General features: G+C 37.4%; 1 protein-coding gene across 2 annotated transcripts in view; it reads right to left on the reverse strand.

Annotated features, from left to right (window-relative positions):
- The window catches only part of ctnnal1 (catenin (cadherin-associated protein), alpha-like 1), a 134745-nt gene that overhangs the window by 36869 nt on the left and 75645 nt on the right, over positions 1-22231 (reverse strand). For both annotated transcript variants that reach the window (XM_061931204.2, XM_061931203.2), the window contains exons 2-3: positions 13749-13938; positions 3151-3329 (exon numbers count right to left, since the gene is read on the reverse strand). In XM_061931204.2, the coding sequence (XP_061787188.1) occupies positions 3151-3329; positions 13749-13938 (369 nt within the window). The remainder of the gene's footprint in view (positions 1-3150; positions 3330-13748; positions 13939-22231) is intronic.

Genomic DNA, 22231 nt, shown 5'->3' on the forward strand with positions numbered 1-22231 from the left:
GTCATGTGTAAGTTAATAAAGCTTGCATGTCTGGCTCAGTCAATGTAAAATAAAAGAAAAAAGGAAAACAAATTTTAAAAAAGTAAAACCTTTTTTTTTTTTTTAACTACCTATAAAATATAAACAATCTGTACATTTTCGCATGAATTTTTAAAATATATATTTTAAGATGTTTTACTGGTTGAATGTGTTTGTTATGTGTAAATAAATAAAGCCTAGTGCCTTGGTTTAAAATAGATAAACTAAAAAATAAAAGCTAATTTTGATAAATTCTCCCCAAAATACTAAAAACCTGCAAATTTTTGTTGTATTTTTTAAAATATATTTTAAAAACATGTTTTAGCATGAAGAAAACTCCGTTTTGTAATTGCAATCTCATGTAAGTAATTAAAATAATCATATATAATATATAAAAAAGTAAATTCAAATAAATTCCCTCCAAAATATCCAAAATCTGAAAATGTTTCTATTTTTTATTTTTTTTTTTAGTTAAATCTTTAGCATGTTTAAGTCTAAGTCTAAAGCCTGGCTCACTTAGTTTAAAATAAAATAACAAAAATATCAACAACAAAAAAAGGCTAATTTTATTCAATTCTCCCCAAAACACTAAAAACCTGTACAATTTTGTTGTATTTTAAAAAATATATTTTTAACATGTTTTAGGGGTCAAAATGTATAATTTGTTATGTGTAAGTTAATACAGCTTGCATGCCTGCATGGCTCAGTCAATATACAGTAAAATAAAAGAAAAAAGGAAAACACATTTTAAAAAGTAAAACTTTTTTTTAAAACTACCCATAAAATGTAAACAATCTGTAAATTATCGCATGAATTTAAAAAATATATTTTTAATATGTTTTAGGGGTTGAAATGTTTTGTTTATGTGTAAATAAATAAAGCCTGTGCGCCTGGTCGAGTTAGTTTAAAATAGAAAAAAAAAGAAAAAAAAAAGCAAAGTTTTATGAGTTCTCTCCAAAATACTAAAAACCTGTACATTTTTGTATTTTTGAACATATATTTTAAACATGTTTAGGGGTCAAAAATGTATAATTTGTTATGTGTAAGGAAATAGAGCTTGCATGCCTGGCTCAGTCAACATACAGTAAAAAAAAAAGAACAGAAAAACTAATTTTAAAAAAGTAAACAAAATACAAAAAATGTTTGCAATATTTTCAAAAATATACTTTAAAGATGTTCTTGGGGTTAAAATGTTGTGTTTGTTAAGTATAAATAAATAAAGCCTGTGCTCCTTAGTTTAAAATAGAAAAACAAAAAAATAAACTAAAAAAATTAAAGCTAATTTTGATAAATTCTCCCAAAAATACTAAAAACCTGCACATTTTTGTTGTATTTAAAAAATATATATTTTAAACATGTTTTAGGGGTCTAAATGTATAATTTTTCATGTATAAGTTAATAAATCTTGCGTGCTTGGCTCAATCAACATACAGTAAAAAAAAAAGCAGTGAAGTTGTCATGTTGTGTAAATGGTAAATAAAAAGAGAATACAACAAATCCTTTTCAACTTATATTCAATTGAATAGACTGCAAAGACAAGATATTTCATGTTCACACTGGAAAACTTTGTTATTTTTGGCAAATAATCCTTAACTTAGAATTTAATGGAAGCAACACATTGCAAAAAAAGTTGTTACAGGGGCATTTTTACCACTGTGTTACATGGCCTTTCATTTTAACAACATTCAGTAAAGGTTTGGGAACTGAGGAGACACATTTTTGAAGTGGAATTATATATATATATATATATATATATATATATATATATATATGTGTGTGGGAAAAAAATCAAAAGACTATTTCATCTCTACAGGCCTGTTTCATGAGGGGGGGTACCCTCAATCATCACGAGATTTTAATGGGAGCATTCGCATACCATGGTTTATATAGGGCACAGAGTGGGTGGGGGTACAGGCTGGCGTAGGGGCGTGGTGATTGGCTCATGTGTTACCTAGGAGGTGTTTCCGTCTATGGCGGCATGTTGTTACAATTTCGCTGCGCTTGTTGAGGGATGACAGGTCTGGACGGTAAATAATAAACAGTTTCTCTTTCAAGCATAGGTTGCATCTTTTATTACCACTATTGTAAGGTGTGCTGGATGCAAGAATTTGCCATGTTATTGAATATTCAACATTATTGTCTTTGAGGTCCCAAATGTGTTTGCTGAGTTCTGTGGTATTTCGCAGGTTTTTGTTCCTGAAAGAAGCCTTGTGATTGTTCCATCTGGTTTTGAATTCTCCCTCGGTTAATCCTACATATGTGTCGGATGTGTTAATGTCCTTGCGTATTACCTTAGATTGGTAGACAACTGATGTTTGTAAGCACCCCCCGTTGAGAGGGCAATCAGGGCAATCACCTCAAAGACAATAATGTTGAATATTCAATAACATGGCAAATTCTTGCATCCAGCACACCTTACAATAGTGGTAATAAAAGATGCAACCTATGCTTGAAAGAGAAACTGTTTATTATTTACCGTCCAGACCTGTCATCCCTCAACAAGCGCAGCGAAATTGTAACAACATTCCGCCATAGACGGAAACACCTCCTAGGTAACACATGAGCCAATCACCACGCCCCTAGGCCAGCCTGTACCCACCCACTCTGTGCCCTATATAAACCATGGTATGCAAATGCTCCCATTAAAATCTCCTGATGATTGAGGGTACCCCCCCTCATGAAACAGGCCTGTAGAGATGAAATAGTCTTGTGATTTTTTTCCCACACATACATATATTGCGCTCTACTACGGTATCGAGCACTATTTTTTGGATAACCTTATTAAGACATATATATATATATATGTATGTAGATCCAAGGCAAAATAGTCCCATGTAATTGTAATGTGTTGGATAAGCACAGACAAAATAAGCAATACAGGACCAAAATAATAAAGTATATTATTTTTGTTTAGTTATCCAATGTAATGTAATGATTACAAAATAATAAAGTATATTATTTTTGTTTAGTTATCCAATGTAATGTAATGATTACAAAATAATATAATATATTTAATATTTAAATTAATATTATTTTATACATGTGTTGTTATAATGTTATGAGGAAATCGAGCTTAAAATGTTTGAAAAAAATGAACTGAAGAATAAGTCAAGTGAATATTTTGTGCGTCACCTTGTTGCGTGAGGCGACGATCTGCTTGATGACGATGCGGTCGGCCAGCACCAGGACTTTGGTGACGGACGAGAGGAGCAGGCGGGCGGCCTTCACCATGCCCGTGCGGTCGCTGAACACCGTCACATGGGCGTCGGGCGCCGCCCGGCCTACGTCCGTCAGCTGGGCGATGGCGTCCCCTGCGTGCACAGAGGCGGTACACAAAGGTTGGAAGAACCCTAATAAACACTAATAATAATAATAATAATAATAGATTTTATTTGTAAAAAGCACTTTACATTGAGTAAACAACCTCAAAGTGCTACAGTGTATTAAAAAAAAAAGATAATACAAAATAAATACAAATAAAAACTAGAACAGCCAAATAGCTAGAACTAGTTTGCATATATCTAAAAAAAAAAAAAGAAAAAAAAAAGGGGGGTTTTAAGCTTTTTTTAAAAGCATCCACAGTCTGTGGTGCCTCAGGTGGTCAGGGAGAGCGTTCCACAGACTGGGAGCGGTCTCCCATTGTTCGTAGCTTTGTCCTCGGAGGTTGGAGGAGGTTAGCCTGTCCGGAGCGGAGGATTTGGGGGTGAGTAGTTCTTTGAGGTAGAGGGGGGGCATTCACTAAAGTCTGACTGACTTGACATTTCTCTCACCGCGCTCTATGATGAACACAGACTGTACCTTCAGTGTTGAGCTGAGTCACCAGGAAATGACAAGTATTTATGTTGGTCGAAAAACAAATGTGTTGGTTTTCTGACATGGACTTGTTTCTTCAGCATTGTCCACACATTTAAGTCAGGACTTTGGGAAGGCCATTCTAAAACCTTCATTCTAGCCTGATTTAGCCATTCCTTTAATACTTTTGGTAAAAGCAGACATGCTAATTTTTCGGAAGAAGAATTGTTGATTTCTTAGTGTCATAGTGTGTGTAGTTAGTATGTTCCAATAGCAGCAGAAGTGCACTTTTTGGAGAGCTGTATTATTTTCAGTTGTGTGCCCAAGGGACTGATTTTATTTAACACTATCTTATTATTTATACACCTATAGTGATCACAGAGACAGGTTGTTTTTGTGTTACTGTATATATTTGTTTTTCTGAAAAATCCCACTTAATATACTTTGGGTAACAACAGTCAATATTTTTTTTTTTTTTTTCTTTTTTTTAGAGGGGTAACAGTCAATATTTATTTATTTGTTTTATTTTATTTTTTCTTATAAAATAAAAGTGAGCTTTTGCTAAACCAAATATTGTTTTTTTTTTCCATATACAACAACCTATTTGGACTCGATAAGAGAATCGATAAGAAATCGGTTCGATAAGAGGATTCGATAATGGGCTCGAACACGATAATTTCTTATCAAACATCATCCCTAGTTACATGTATACTAACATGTCTTATATATGTATTACATGTATACTAACATGTCTTATATATGTATTACATGTATACTAGCATGTCTTATATATGTATTACATGTATACTAACATGTCTTATATATGTATTACATGTATACTAACATGTCTTATATATGTATTACATGTAGGGATGATGTTCGAAACCGGTTCTCCCGGTTGTTCGATAAGAAAAGAACCGATTCCATGGACTCAAATCCTTTTTGAGAACCGGTTCCCGTTGTTGAGGCCACTATAGTTTTTTCCACCGTTGGCGACATGATTAGCGAAGAGAGGGTCAGACTTGATCCTGAAAAAGCAGACATGCTAATTTTTTGGAAGAAGAATTGTTGATTTCTTAGTGTCATAGTGTGTGTAGTTAGTATGTTCCAATAGCAGCAGAAGTGCACTTTTTGGAGAGCTGTATTATTTTCAGTTTTGTGCCCAAGGGACTGATTTTATTTAACACTATATTATTATTTATGCACCTATAGTGATCACAGAGACAGGTTCTTTTTGTGTTACTGTATATATTTGTTTTTCTGAAAAATCCCACTTAATATACTTTGGGTAACAACAATCAATATTTATTTATTTTATTTTTTTAGTTGGGTAACAGTCAATATTTATTTATTTACAGTATTTTATTTTATTTTTTTCTTATAAAATAATAGTGAGCTTTTGTTGAACCAAATATTGTGTGTGTTTTTTTCCCATATACAACAACCTATCTGGACTCGATAAGAGGATTCGATAATAGGCTCGAACTCGATAATTATCAAACATCATCCCTAGTTACATGTATACTAACATGTCTTATATATGTATTACATGCATAATAACATGTATTACATGTATACTAACATGTCTTATATATGTATTACATGCATAATAACATGTATTACATGTATACTAACATGTCTTATATATGTATTACATGTATACTAACATGTATTATATATGTATTAAATGTATACTAACATGTATTAAAATGTATCACAGGTACGCTAGAATGTCTTAATCAGCATGTTTAACACAACCTGCAGGGGGCGCCACTAATTTACACGAGAAGGAAAACGTGTGTGTCACTCGTCCCTTCCTGGAGCTGTCCCAACACTTTTGTTCGCGCAGTTAATGTTGTTGTTTGAGCTAAAGTGGCGATGGGGATTCTCGGGATTTGGCGGGGAAACAATAGCGCGCTGCACGCGACGCAGTTCAGACGGCGCCATAACGGCTTTATCCAGGAAGGGGCAAAGCGGTTAATCCTCGACTACACTTCCAACGCCTTAATGACAACAAAGGCGGGCCCGCGAGCGCCGCTTTAATGAGACGCCACTCGTCACGGGAGCAGCTGAGGACCCAAGCGGGCATGTCTGAGGACCACCTGTCAACGCCTGTGTCCTCCTGACCTCCTGAACAACCACTTCGACGGGTTGTTCTCGGTCGGAGCGTACCTGAAGGCAACACGATAAGTCGAAGACTACAAGCTTCCCGCCCCCAGCGAGGGTTCCTTTAGGGCGGTCTGAACTGACCCTTACAAGGTCTGTGACTCCGACACTGGTGGGTCCACGTGGTTCCGATTGTACACTGTCAGAGTTAAGTACATACCGTATTTTTCTGAGTATAAGTCGCACCTGCTGAAAATGCATAATAAAGAAGGAAAAAAACATATATAAGTCGCACTGGAGTATAAGTCTAATTTTTGGGGGAAATGTATTTGATAAAAGCCAACAGCAAGAATAGACATTTGAAAGGCAATTTAAAATAAATAAAGAATAGTGAACAACAGGCTGAATAAGTGTACGTTATATGAGGCATAAATAACCAACTGGTATGTTAACGTAACATATTATGGTAAGAGTCATTCAAATAACTATAACATATAGAACATGCTATACGTTTACCAAACAATCTGTCACTCCTAATCGCTAAATCCCATGAAATCTTATACATCTAGTCCGGGGGTCGGCAACCCGCAGCTCGAGAGCCGCATGCGGCTCTTTGGCGCCGCCCTAGTGGCTCTTTTTCAAAAATGTATGAAAAATAGAAAAAGATGAGGTGGAAAAAATATATTTTTTGTTTTAATATGGTTTCTGTAGGAAGACAAACATGACACAAACCTTCCTAATTGTTATAAATCACACTGTTTATATTAAACATGCTTCACTGATTCGAGTATTTGGCGAGCGCCGTTTTGTCCTACTAATTTTGGCGGTCCTTGAACTCACCTTAGTTTGTTTACATCAGAGGTCGGCAACCCAAAATGTTGAAAGAGCCATATTGGACCAAAAATACAAAAACAAAACTGTCTGGAGCCGCAACAAATGAAAAGCCATATTACATACAGATAGTGTGTCATGAGATATAAATTGAATTGAGATGACTTAAAGGAAACTAAATGAGCTCAAATATAGCTACAAATGAGGCATAATTATGCAATATGTACATATAGCTAGCCTAAATAGCATGTTAGCATCGATTAGCTTGCAGTCATGCAGTGACCAAATATGCCCGATTAGCACTCCAACAAGTCAATAACATCAACAAAACTCACCTTTCATGCACAACCTTAAAAGTTTGGTGGACAAAATGAGACAGAAAAAGAAGTGGCATAAAACACGTCCTAGAAAGTTATACATGGAAACAAACTACGGTGAGTTCAAGGACCGCCAAAATTAGTAGGACAAAACGGCGCTCGCCAAATACTCGAATAAGTGAAGCATGTTTAATATAAACAGTGTGCTTTATAACAATTAGGGAGGTTTGTGTCATGTTTGTCCTCCTACAGAAACCATATTAAAACAAAAAATAGATTGTTTTCCCCCCTCATCTTTTTCCATTTTTCATACATTTCTGAAAAAGCTCCAGAGAGCCACTAGGGCGGCGCTAAAGAGCCGCACTAGAGCCGCGGGTTGCCGACCCCTGATCTAGTCTCTTACGTGAATGAGATAAATAATATTATTTGATATTTTACGATAATGTGTTAATCATTTCACACATAAGTCGCTCCTGAGTATAAGTCGCACCCCCGGCCAAACTATGAAAAAAACTGCGACTTATAGTCCGAAAAATACGGTATCTCAAAATGACAAGAAGTGGCAAATACATGTTACACAACTCTGCAACGAATACAACACAATGATAGACTAATAGCAGCCGTGAAACAGTACATATTAACTAGGGAACTCAAGGAATCAAAAGTGAACAGAATTAGCTTCTTCTAGCAAGCAGGAGAATGCTAAGTGGCTTTTAAAAGTCGGCACTGTTGTGTATGAAAGACTTTTAAACATATCTTGAAATTAACATTTTGAAGCAACACTGCTTTAGTCGGGTCTAAATTGATATTTACAATTGTGTAACTGACACACACACATTGAAATTAACGTTACCGTCTCTTCTTCAAGTATGAACAGTCAAAAAGAAGTGGCAAATACAAACCCCGTTTCCATATGAGTTGGGAAATTGTGTTAGATGTAAATATAAACGGAATACAATGATTTGCAAATCCTTTTCAACCCATATTCAGTTGAATATGCTACAAAGACAACATATTTGATGTTCAAACTCATAAACTTTATTTTTTTTTTGCAAATAATAATGAACTTAGAATTTCATGGCTGCAACACGTGCCAAAGTAGTTGGGAAAGGGCATGTTCACCACTGTGTTACATGGCCTTTCCTTTTAACAACACTCAGTAAACGTTTGGGAACTGAGGAGACACATTTTTGAAGCTTCTCAGGTGGAATTCTTTCCCATTCTTGCTTGATGTACAGCTTAAGTTGTTCAACAGTCCGGGGGTCTCCGTTTTAGGCTTCATAATGCTCCACACATTTTCAATGGGAGACAGGTCTGGACTACAGGTAGGCCAGTCTAGTACCCGCACTCTTTTACTATGAAGCCACGTTGATGTAACACGTGGCTTGGCATTGTCTTGCTGAAATAAGCAGGGGCGTCCATGGTAACGTTGCTTGGATGGCAACATATGTTGCTCCAAAACCTGTGTGTACCTTTCAGCATTAATGGCGCCTTCACAGATGTGTAAGTTACCCATGTCTTGGGCACTAATACACCCCCATACCATCACACATGCTGGCTTTTACACTTTGCGCCTAGAACAATCCGGATGGTTCTTTTTTTCTTTGGTCCGGAGGACACGACGTCCACAGTTTCCAAAAACAATTTGAAATGTGGACTCGTCAGACCACAGAACACTTTTCCACTTTGGATCAGTCCATCTTAGATGAGCTCAGGCCCAGCGAAGCCGACGGCGTTTCTGGGTGTTGTTGATAAACGGTTTTCGCCTTGCATAGGAGAGTTTTAACTCGCACTTACAGATGTAGCGACCAACTGTAGTTACTGACAGTGGGTTTTTTAAGTGTTCCTGAGCCCATGTGGTGATATCCTTTACACACTGATGTCGCTTGTTGATGCAGTACAGCCTGAGGGATCGAAGGTCACGGGCTTAGCTGATTACGTGCAGTGATTTCTACAGATTCTCTGAACCCTTTGATGATATTACAGACCGTAGATGGTGAAATCCCTAAATTCCTTGCAATAGCTGGTTGAGAAAGGTTTTTCTTAAACTGTTCAACAATTTGCTCAGGCATTTGTTGACAAAGTGGTGACCCTCGCTCCATCCTTGTTTGTGAATGACTGAGCATTTCATGGAATCTACTTTTATACCCAATCATGGCACCCACCTGTTCCCAATTAGCTTGCACACCTGTGGGATGTTCCAAATAAGTGTTTGATGAGCATTCCTCAACTTTATCAGTATTTATTGCCACCTTTCCCAACTTCTCTGTCACGTGTTGCTGGCATCAAATTCTAAAGTTAATGATTATTTGCAAAAAAAAAAAGTTTATGAGTTTGAACATCAAATATGTTGTCTTTGTAGCATATTCAATTGAATATGGCTTGAAAATGATTTGCAAATCATTGTATTCCGTTTATATTTACATCTAACACAATTTCCCAACTCATATGGAAACGGGGTTTGTACATGTTACACAACACAATGATAGACTAATAGCAGCCGTGAAACAGTACATATTAACTAGGGAACTCGAGGAATCAAAAGTGAACAGAATTAGGGAGCTAGAATCTTCTAGCAAGCAAGAGAATGCTAAGTGGCTTTAAAAAGTTGGCGCTGTTATGTATGAAAGACTTTTAAACATATCTTGAAATTAAACTAACTGCTTTAGTCGGGTCTAAATCGATATTTACAAGTGTGTAACTGACACACACACATTGAGATTAACGTTACCGTCTCTTTTTCAAGTGTGAACAGTCAAAAAAAGAAGTGGCAAATACATGTTACACAGCATGAAGGAACAGAAACTCCAGAGGTCTTGTCGAGGATTGATGTTCCTTCTTTGGAATTATTTCCCTTCCTCATTTAATTTTTTATTTTTTTCACGCTTTGTCCTTCTTTTGTCAGACCGAAAATAACATTACATTTTAACATCCCGCTAGGTTAGCAACATTAGCATAACTATATGAGCTTCATACTAACATTACATTTTAACATTATGCTACGTTAGCAGCATTAGCATAGCTATCTTAGCTACATGCTAACATTACATTTTAACATCCCGCTAGGTTAGCAACATTAGCATAACTATATGAGCTTCATACTAACATTACATTTTAACATCATGCTATGTTAGCAGCATTAGCATAGCTATCTTAGCTACATGCTAACATTACATTTTAACATCCCGCTAGGTTAGCAACATTAGCATAACTATATGAGCTTCATACTAACATTACATTTTAACATCCCGCTAGGTTAGCAACATTAGCACAACTATATGAGCTTCATGCTAACATTACATTTTAACATCCCGCTAGGTTAACAACATTAGCATAACTATATGAGCTTCATGCTAACATTACATTTTAACATCCCGCTAGGTTACCAACATTAGCATAACTATATGAGCTTCATATTAACCTTACATTTTAACATCATGCTATATTAGCAGCAATAGCATGGCTATCTTAGCTACATGCTAACATTACATTTTAACATCATGCTACGTTAGCAGCATTAGCATAGCTATCTTAGCTACATGCTAACATTACATTTTAACATCCCGCTAGGTTAGCAACATTAGCATAACTATATGAACTTCATACTAACATTACATTTTAACCTCATGCTACGTTAGCAGCATTAGCATAGCTATCTTAGCTACATGCTAACATTACATTTTAACATCCCGCTACACAATAATAACGTCCGTTGTGTATTTTACATTAAAAAAAATACGTAAAACTAAATAAAATAGAAGGTTTTTGTGTTAATACATTCGCACAATAAACTACAAATGTTTACGTGTATATAAATAAATAAAAAACACGTATGGGACTTATCACAATTAAACCCGTCATTGCCCTCTACTGGTCAAATTTAGCGCTGCATGTATTCAAGGAGCTTTGGGGTCATATAACTTGGTAAATGAAACATGCTGGCTGTTATCATGCTATCGTTGGCACACATGCTAAGTGTTAGCATTCTTATGTAAACATGCTACTGTTTTAGGCTAGCTCTGTAGCTCTTTTTGTACAGTTACACCTAAAACTCACGGATTCAGACACTCGGTACCAGCTTAAAAACTTGCTAACATGCTAACATTAGCTTGCTAACTTTGTGAGCTGGTTTTGCAACCGTTCACCCCAGAGTCATATAATTTGGCATGTGACACGTGTTATCTGTTAGCATGCAAACGATAGCATGCTAGCAAGCTAACTTAAGCGTGCTAACTTTTTCATCTAATTTTACACTTGTTTTTTTTCTATTTCCGCAGCCTTAGGGTCATATAACTTGGTATATGAAACATGCTGACTGTTATCATGCTATTGTTGGCACACATGCTAAGCATTAGCCTTGTTATGTAAACATGCTACTGTTTTAGGCTAACTCTATAGCTCTTTTCGTACAGTTACACCTAAAACTCATGGATTCAGACACTCGGTACCAGCTTAAAAGCTTGCTAACATGCTAACATTAGCTTGCTAACTTTGTGAGTTGGTTTTGCAACCGTTCACCCCAGAGTCATATAATTTGGTATGTGACACGTGTTATCTGTTAGCATGCAAACGATAGCATGCTAGCAAGCTAACCTAAGCGTGCTAACTTTTTCATCTAATTTTACACTTGTTTTGTTTCTATTTCCGCAGCCTTAGGGTCATATAACTTGGTATATGAAACATGCTGACTGTTATCATGCTATTGTTGGCACACATGCTAAGTGTTAGCATTGTTATGTAAACATGCTACCATTTTAGGCTAGCTCTGTAGCTCTTTTTGTACAGTTACACCTAAAACTTACGGATTCAGACACTCTGTACCAGCTTAAAAGCTTGCTAACATGCTAACATTAGCTTGCTAACTTTGTGAGCTGGTTTTGCAACCGTTCACCCCAGAGTCATATAATTTGGTATGTGACACGTCTTCTCTGCTAGCATGCAAACGATAGCATGCTAGCAAGCTAACTTAAGCGTGCTAACTTTTTCATCTAATTTTACACTTGGTTTTTTTCTATTTCCGCAGCCTTAGGGTCATATAACTTGGTATATGAAACATGCTGACTGTTATCATGCTATCGTTGGCACACATGCTAAGTATTAGCCTTGTTATGTAAACATGCTACTGTTTTAGGCTAGCTCTGTAGCTCTTTTTGTACAGTTACACCTAAAACTCACGGATTCAGACACTCGGTACCAGCTTAAAAGCTTGCTAACATGCTAACATTAGCTTGCTAACTTTGTGAGCTGGTTTTGCAACCGTTCACCCCAGAGTCATATAATTTGGTATGTGACACGTGTTATCTGTTAGCATGCGAACGATAGCATGCTAGCAAGCTAACTTAAGCGTGCTAACTTTTTCATCTAATTAGGGACCACAATGTCCCTTCAGGACAAAGGACCCTATTGTATTTTGTGCGTTTTATTATTATTATTATTATTCCGCCGCCTCTTTGAGCTGTAATTTGACCTCTTTAACATGCTTCAAAAATCACCATACTTGACACACACATTAAGACTGGCGAAAATTGCCATTTAATAAACAAACCAAACCCCAAAACTCAAAATTGCGCTCTAGCGCCCCCTAGGAAAAAACACAGACAAAACAGCTTGTAACTTCTGGTAGAAATGTCGTAGAGACATGAAACAAAAACCTCTATGTAGGTCTGACTTAGACCTAGATTTCAAACATTGACATCCTTCAGCAAAAATCAACAGGAAGTTGGCAATTCCCCCTTCAAAACAAAAGTTTTGTAAAAACAGTCACTTTTGCCTCTTTGAGCTGTAATTTGACCCCCATAACATGCTTCAAAACTCAAACTGGACACATACATCAGGACTCGCAAAAATTGCGATCTAATAAAAAAAAAAACCAGCCCCAAAACTCTAAATTGCGCTCTAGCGCCCCCTAGGAAGAAAACCCAGACACAACTGCTCCTAGGAAGAAAACTCAGACAAAACTGCCTGTAACTTCCAGTAGGATTGTCTTAGTGACATGAAACAGAAACCTCTATGTAGGTCTCACTTAGAACTTCATTTTATATATTGACAACCCCCAGCAAAAACCAACAGGAAGTTTGCAATCCCCCTTCAAAACAAAAGTTTTGTAAAAAACGGTCACTTTTTTTCAAACATTATCTCCTCTGAGCGCGTTTGTCGTGTCGGCTTCAAACTAGCACATGAGAGAGATTGAACCTTTCTGATTAAAAGTTGACCAAAGAGTTTTAATTACTGCTCCGGTTTGGATTTTATGTGCCGTCAAAGTCGGTCCCGTCCATCGCTGCTTGCAGCTTTAATTTTACACTTGTTTTTTTTCTATGTCCGCAGCCTTAGGGTCATATAACTTGGTATATGAAACATGCTGACTGTTATCATGCTATCGTTGGCACACATGCTAAATGTTAGCATTGGTATGTAAACATGCTACTGTTTTAGGCTAGCTTTGTAGCTCTTTTTCTACAGTTACGCCTAAAACTCACGGATTCAGACACTCGGTACCAGCTTAAAAGCACGGTCCGGGGCACAGATCTGCTATCTGTGGCCCGGACCGTGCTTTTAAGCTGGTACCATCCAAATTTCCGCGGGAATTTTCTAGTATTTATCTGCTATGCACTTGAAGTGTACTGTTTACATGAACTGATGACCAAGTAAAAACCATTGCGTTGAATTGATTTGAACATTTCCTACCGGCTCTGCGGGCTTCGAAGCAGGCGTGTCCCATCTCATCTTTCAGCTCGTGGTTCTCGGCGGCGATGGCCTCCCCGACGGCCACGAAGCGCCCGACGGCCGCGTTGACCGCCTGGCCCACGCGGTGGATGGCCACCAGGGTGCGCTCCGACTTTTTGGGCCGGTCCTTGTGGTTGATGAGCGTGGTGATCTTCAGGGGGGCAGAAAAAGAAGCATTTTAAAGTCCCACAGTGCTCTTATCTATTATGTACGCCCACAGCCAATTATCCTTTATTCATTATTGATCACTTCCACTCTCCCCTGTTGCTGGGAGCAGCAGGTGGCGCTATTTTGATGCTCCCCACAGTCGCAGCTGGGCTAACATGCAGGTCAACCAATCAGATCACTGATCCCGCCCCCCGCATCCTTGATTGACAGACGTACCCTTTTAATGTTCTCTTACCTGACAGCCTATAAGTCTATAACAAATATGAATAATAATACAAATATATTAAATATCAATGTATATGATTAAACATATGTCAACAAAATATATAAAATAATATAATAATAATAATATAAAAATATATCAAGACACTCAAAAATGAGAAAGAATAAAAACAGAGGAGTCAAAAAACATTAAAAGTTTTAAACAGTTTTAAAAAGGCTTTTGAAAGAAGCGACACTGTGAAATATCGAGTGTCTCATGAAATAAGTCCACCAAATCAACACAAATATCAATAAGTAACTAAATATTACATTTAAAAAATCATGAAATGTGCGAAAATGTCATTAAATATATATATATATATATATATATACATACATACATACATACATACATACATACATACATACACATATACAGGTAAAAGCCAGTAAATTAGAATATTTTGAAAAACTTGATTTATTTCAGTAATTGCATTCAAAAGGTGTAACTTGTACATTATATTTATTCATTGCACACAGACTGATGCATTCAAAGGTTTATTTCATTTAATTTTGATGATTTGAAGTGGCAACAAATGAAAATCCAAAATTCCGTGTGTCACAAAATTAGAATATTACTTAAGGCTAATACAAAAAAGGGATTTTTAGAAATGTTGGCCAACTGAAAAGTATGAAAATGAAAAATATGAGCATGTACAATACTCAATACTTGGTTGGAGCTCCTTTTGCCTCAATTACTGCGTTAATGCGGCGTGGCATGGAGTCGATGAGTTTCTGGCACTGCTCAGGTGTTATGAGAGCCCAGGTTGCTCTGATAGTGGCCTTCAACTCTTCTGCGTTTTTGGGTCTGGCATTCTGCATCTTCCTTTTCACAATACCCCACAGATTTTCTATGGGGCTAAGGTCAGGGGAGTTGGCGGGCCAATTTAGAACAGAAATACCATGGTCCGTAAACCAGGCACGGGTAGATTTTGCGCTGTGTGCAGGCGCCAAGTCCTGTTGGAACTTGAAATCTCCATCTCCATAGAGCAGGTCAGCAGCAGGAAGCATGAAGTGCTCTAAAACTTGCTGGTAGACGGCTGCGTTGACCCTGGATCTCAGGAAACAGAGTGGACCGACACCAGCAGATGACATGGCACCCCAAACCATCACTGATGGTGGAAACTTTACACTAGACTTCAGGCAACGTGGATCATGTGCCTCTCCTGTCTTCCTCCAGACTCTGGGACCTCGATTTCCAAAGGAAATGCAAAATTTGCATGGTTGGGTGATGGTTTGGGGTGCCATGTCATCTGCTGGTGTCGGTCCACTCTGTTTCCTGAGATCCAGGGTCAACGCAGCCGTCTACCAGCAAGTTTTAGAGCATTTCATGCTTCCTGCTGCTGACCTGCTCTATGGAGATGGAGATTTCAAGTTCCAACAGGACTTGGCGCCTGCACACAGCGCAAAATCTACCCGTGCCTGGTTTACGGACCATGGTATTTCTGTTCTAAATTGGCCCGCCAACTCCCCTGACCTTAGCCCCATAGAAAATCTGTGGGGTATTGTGAAAAGGAAGATGCAGAATGCCAGACCCAAAAACGCAGAAGAGTTGAAGGCCACTATCAGAGCAACCCGGGCTCTCATAACACCTGAGCAGTGCCAGAAACTCATCGACTCCATGCCACGCCGCATTAACGCAGTAATTGAGGCAAAAGGAGCTCCAACCAAGTATTGAGTATTGTACATGCTCATATTTTTCATTTTCATACTTTTCAGTTGGCCAACATTTCTAAAAATCCCTTTTTTTGTATTAGCCTTAAGTAATATTCTAATTTTGTGACACACGGAATTTTGGATTTTCATTTGTTGCCACTTCAAATCATCAAAATTAAATGAAATAAACATTTGAATGCATCAGTCTGTGTGCAATGAATAAATATAATGTACAAGTTACACCTTTTGAATGCAATTACTGAAATAAATCAAGTTTTTCAAAATATTCTAATTTACTGGCTTTTACCTGTATATACATATATATATATATATACATACATATATACACATATATACATATATGTGTATATAACATTACATTTTTACCTCATGCTAGGTTAGCAACATTAGCATAACTTTGTGAGCTACATGCCAACATTACATTTTAACATCCCGCTAGGTTAGCAAAATTAGCATAACTATATGAGCTTCATACTAACATTACATTTTAACATCATGCTAGGTTAGCAGCATTAGCATAGCTATCTTAGCTACATGCTAACATTACATTTTAACATCCCGCTAGGTTAGCAACATTAGCATAACTATATGAGCTTCATGCTAACATTACATTTTAACATCATGCTATGTTAGCAGCATTAGCATAGCTATCTTAGCTACATGCTAACATTATATTTTAACATCCCGCTAGGTTAGCAACATTAGCATAACTATATGAGCTTCATACTAACATTACATTTTAACATCATGCTATGTTAGCAGCATTAGCATAGCTATCTTAGCTACATGCTAACATTACATTTTAACATCCCGCTAGGTTAGGAACATTAGCATAACTATATGAGCTTCATACTAACATTATATTTTAACATCATGCTATGTTAGCAGCATTAGCATAGCTATCTTAGCTACATGCCAACATTACATTTTAACATCCCGCTAGGTTAGCAACATTAGCATAACTATATGAGCTTCATGCTAACATTACATTTTAACATCCCGCTAGGTTACCAACATTAGCATAACTATATGAGCTTCATACTAACCTTACATTTTAACATCATGCTATATTAGCAGCAATAGCATAGCTATCTTAGCTACATGCTAACATTACATTTTAACATCCCGCTAGGTGAGCAACATTAGCATAACTATATGAGCTTCATACTAACATTACATTTTAACATCATGCTACGTTAGCAGCATTAGCATAGCTATCTTAGCTACATGATAACATTACATTTTAACATCCCGCTAGGTTAGCAACATTAGCATAACTATATGAGCTTCATGCTAACATTACATTTTAACATCCCACTAGGTTAGCAACATTAGCATAACTATATGAGCTTCATGCTAACATTACATTTTAACATCCCGCTAGGTTAGCAACATTAGCATAACTATATGAGCTTCATGCTAACATTACATTTTAACATCCCGCTAGGTTAGCAACATTAGCATAACTATATGAGCTTCATACAAACCTTACATTTTAACATCATGCTATATTAGCAGCAATAGCATAGCTATCTTAGCTACATGCTGACACTACATTTTAACATCATGCTAGGTTACCAACATTAGCATAACTATATGAGCTTCATACTAACATTACATTTTAACATCATGCTATGTTAGCAGCATTAGCATAGCTATCTTAGCTACATGCCAACATTACATTTTAACATCCCGCTAGGTTAGCAACATTAGCATAACTATATGAGCTTCATACTAACATTACATTTTAACATCATGCTACGTTAGCAGCATTAGCATAGCCATCTTAGCTACACGCTAACATTACATTTTAACATCATGCTACGTTAGCAGCATTAGCATAGCTATCTTAGCTACATAACATTAAATTTTAACATCCCGCTAGGTTAGCAACATTAGCATAACTATATGAGCTTCATGCTAACATTACATTTTAACATCATGCTACGTTAGCAGCATTAGCATAGCTATCTTAGCTACATGCTAACATTATATTTTAACATCCCGCTAGGTTAGCAGCATTAGCATAACTATATGAGCATCATACTAACATTACATTTTAACATCATGCTATGTTAGCAGCATTAGCATAACTATATGAGCTTCATACTAACATTACATTTTAACATCATGCTACGTTAGCAGCATTAGCATAGCTATCTTAGCTACATGATAACATTACATTTTAACATCCCGCTAGGTTAGCAACATTAGCATAACTATATGAGCTCCATACTAACATTATATTTTAACATCATGCTACGTTAGCAGCATTAGCATAGCCATCTTAGCTACATGCTAACATTACATTTTAACACCCTGCTAGGTTAGCATATTTGTTGAAGACAAACATGATCAAACTTAGAGCTCCAGCCTCTGACTGACAGATGGTAGGGAAATAATCACTTCAAGAAGTGTAGCGAAGCCTTTTTTTCCCTTTTTTTTAATTGCTGTTTTCAAAGCTGTCCATCAACTTTTTCCTTCATGATGTCATGAAAATCATTGTTTTAATGTACTAAAAAAAATGCTGCACACACACGGAGGAAGTGAAGTTTGCTCGTTTAAAAAGTTTGCCCTCTCAGCAGACTTTTTGTGCACAACACGAATGCCAATGAGAGCGAAGGAGCCTCCAGCCCCAAAAACCTCCAGAGTTTCCAAACAGAATCCGTCCAGTTTTTCTTTTTGCAGTCGGCCGCGATACTGCCATTGTGGCTGCTAATTAGTCAACATCAAGATGGTAAAAATGCACATCATAAAAGTGACATCCATCCAATCCCTTTTCTAAGGGACGACTTTCTGATATGACTTAACGAGCGGCGCCACAAACAAACAAACAACACCACAAATCTTCCCCGTGACAGCAAGGATGGCTTGCTATCGCTCATCAGCTCCTGGGAGGAGCAATCGCATTCATTAACCGGCATGTAAAAATGTCTGAACAATCTATATTTTGATACTTTGGACAAGGACTGAGCAAACTTTTTACACCAATTAGAAAACACTTGTCTCTCCAAGTACCACCACAATGACCACCATTAAAATGCAGTAGCTTGGTAGGCCTAAGTATTCATTAAAAACAAGGCAGATATTTTATTTAATAAGCATAGGTAATATTTTTGGCCACTGTAACATTACACACAGTTTGAACAGTAACACTGTGTGTGAATATAGGAAAATATAACACTGTACAACACAAACACTGTATAACAGACAAGGTAACAGACTGTACATATATATACGATGTAACATAGACAACGTAACAGACAACGTGACAGACAACGTAACAGACAATGTAACATAGACAACATAACATAGGCAACGTGACAGACAATGTAACATTGACAACGTAACAGACAATGTAACATAGACAACGTAACATAGACAACATAACATAGGCAACGTGACAGACAATGTAACAGACAACATAACAGACAATGTAACATAGACAACATAACATAGGCAACGTGACAGACAATGTAACAGACAACGTAACATAGACAACATAACATAGGCAACGTGACAGACAATGTAACATAGACAACGTATCATAGACAACATAACATAGGCAACGTGACAGACAATGTAACAGACAATGTAACAGACAACGTAACAGACAACGTAACAGACAACGTAACAGACAATGTAACAGACAATGTAACATAGACAACATAACATAGGCAATGTGACAGACAATGTAACATAGACAACGTAACAGACAACGTAACAGACAATGTAACAGACAATGTAACATAGACAACATAACATAGGCAACGTGACAGACAATGTAACAGACAACGTAACAGACAACGTGACAGACAACGTAACAGACAATGTAACATAGACAACATAACATAGGCAACGTGACAGACAATGTAACATTGACAACGTAACAGACAATGTAACATAGACAACGTAACATAGACAACATAACATAGGCAACGTGACAGACAATGTAACAGACAACATAACAGACAATGTAACATAGACAACATAACATAGGCAACGTGACAGACAATGTAACATAGACAACGTAACATAGACAACATAACATAGGCAACGTGACAGACAATGTAACAGACAATGTAACAGACAACGTAACAGACAACGTAACAGACAATGTAACATAGACAACGTAACAGACAATGTAACATAGACAACATAACATAGGCAATGTGACAGACAATGTAACATAGACAACGTAACAGACAACGTAACAGACAATGTAACAGACAATGTAACATAGACAACGTAACATAGACAACATAACATAGGCAACGTGACAGACAATGTAACAGACAACGTAACAGACAATGTAACATAGACAACATAACATAGGAAACGTGACAGACAATGTAACATAGACAACGTAACAGACAATGTAACATAGACAACGTAACATAGACAACATAACATAGGCAACGTGACAGACAATGTAACAGACAACGTAACAGACAATGTAACATAGACAACATAACATAGGCAATGTGACAGACAATGTAACATAGACAACGTAACAGACAACGTAACAGACAATGTAACAGACAATGTAACAGACAACGTAACATAGACAACATAACATAGGCAACGTGACAAACGATGTAACAGACAACGTAAGAAACAACGTAACAGACAATGTAACATAGACAACATAGCATAGGCAACGTGACAGACAATGTAACATAGACAACGTAACAGACAACGTAACAGACAATGTAACATAGACAACATAACATAGGCAACGTGACAGACAATGTAACATAGACAACGTAACAGACAACGTAACAGACAATGTAACATAGACAACGTAACAGACAACGTAACAGACAATGTAACATAGACAACGTAACATAGGCAACGTAACGCTAATGTGATGTCAACTATGGGACGTAAATAATGAAACGCTAATTACGTAAAAGTCAACAACGTGACGTAAAAAAGGTGACGTCAACAACGTGACGTAAAAGGCGTGACATTAACTTCATGACGAGAACAATGTAACGTCAACAACATTATGTCAACAGCGTAACGTGAACAGCGTAACGTGAACAGCGTAACGTGAACAGCGTAACGTGAACAACGTGACGTAAACAACGGGACGTCAACAAGACGTGAACGACTTAGCGTGAACGACGTGACGTAAACAACGTGATGTAAACAACGTCACATATACAACGTGATGTAAACAACGTCACATATACAACGTGACATAAACAACGTGACGTAAACAACGTCACGTAAACAACGGTACGTCAACAAGACGTGAACGACTTAGCGTGAACGACGTGACGTAAACAACTTGAGATAAACTACTTCATGTGAACAACGTGACGTGAAAGACGTGACATAAACAACGTGACAAACAACGTGACGCAAACAACGTGATGTAAACAACAGGACGTAAACAACGGGATGTCAACATGACGTGAACGACTTAGCGTGAACGACTTAGCGTGAACGACGTGACATAAACAACTTGAGGTAAACTACTTAATGTGAACAACGTGACGTAAACGGCGTGACATTAACTTAATGTAAACAACACAACGAAAACAATGTAACATCAACATTATGTCAACAGCGTAACGTTAACAACGTCACGTAAATGACTTAGCGTGAACGATGTGACATAAACGACGTGACGTGGACGAGGAGGAGCTGGTAAAAATATGACCTCAAAACAAAATGTCTGACTTCCTGTTTGCTTGTGAACATGTTGGGACTTCCTGTTTGCTTGTGAACATGTTGGGACTTCCTGTTTGCTTGTGAAGATGTTGGGACTTCCTGTTTGCTTGTGAAGATGTTGGGACTTCCTGTTTGCTTGTGAAGATGTCGGGACTTCCTGTTTGCTTGTGAAGATGTCGGGACTTCCTGTTTGCTTGTGAACATGTTGGGACTTCCTGTTTGCTTGTGAACATGTTTGGACTTCCTGTTTGCTTGTGAATATGTTGGGACTTCCTGTTTGCTTGTGAACATGTCGGGACTTCCTGTTTGCTTGTGAACATGTCGGGACTTCCTGTTTGCTTGTGAAGATGTCGGGATTTCCTGTTTGCTTGTGAACATGTTGGGACTTCCTGTTTGCTTGTGAACATGTTGGGACTTCCTGTTTGCTTGTGAAGATGTTGGGATTTCCTGTTTGCTTGTGAAGATGTTGGGACTTCCTGTTTGATTGTGAAGATGTTGGGACTTCCTGTTTGCTTGTGAAGATGTTGGGACTTGTGTGTGTGTGTGTGTGTGTGTGTGTGTGTGTGTGTGTGTGTGTGTGGTGGTGAGGGACATGAAGTGGGGGAGCGTGAGTGCAAGGGACTCTAAATCAGACAAGAAGAAAAGCTGCAAACATT

This window comes from Nerophis lumbriciformis, linkage group LG37, assembly GCF_033978685.3.
Source record: "Nerophis lumbriciformis linkage group LG37, RoL_Nlum_v2.1, whole genome shotgun sequence".
NCBI lineage: Eukaryota > Metazoa > Chordata > Actinopteri > Syngnathiformes > Syngnathidae > Nerophis > Nerophis lumbriciformis.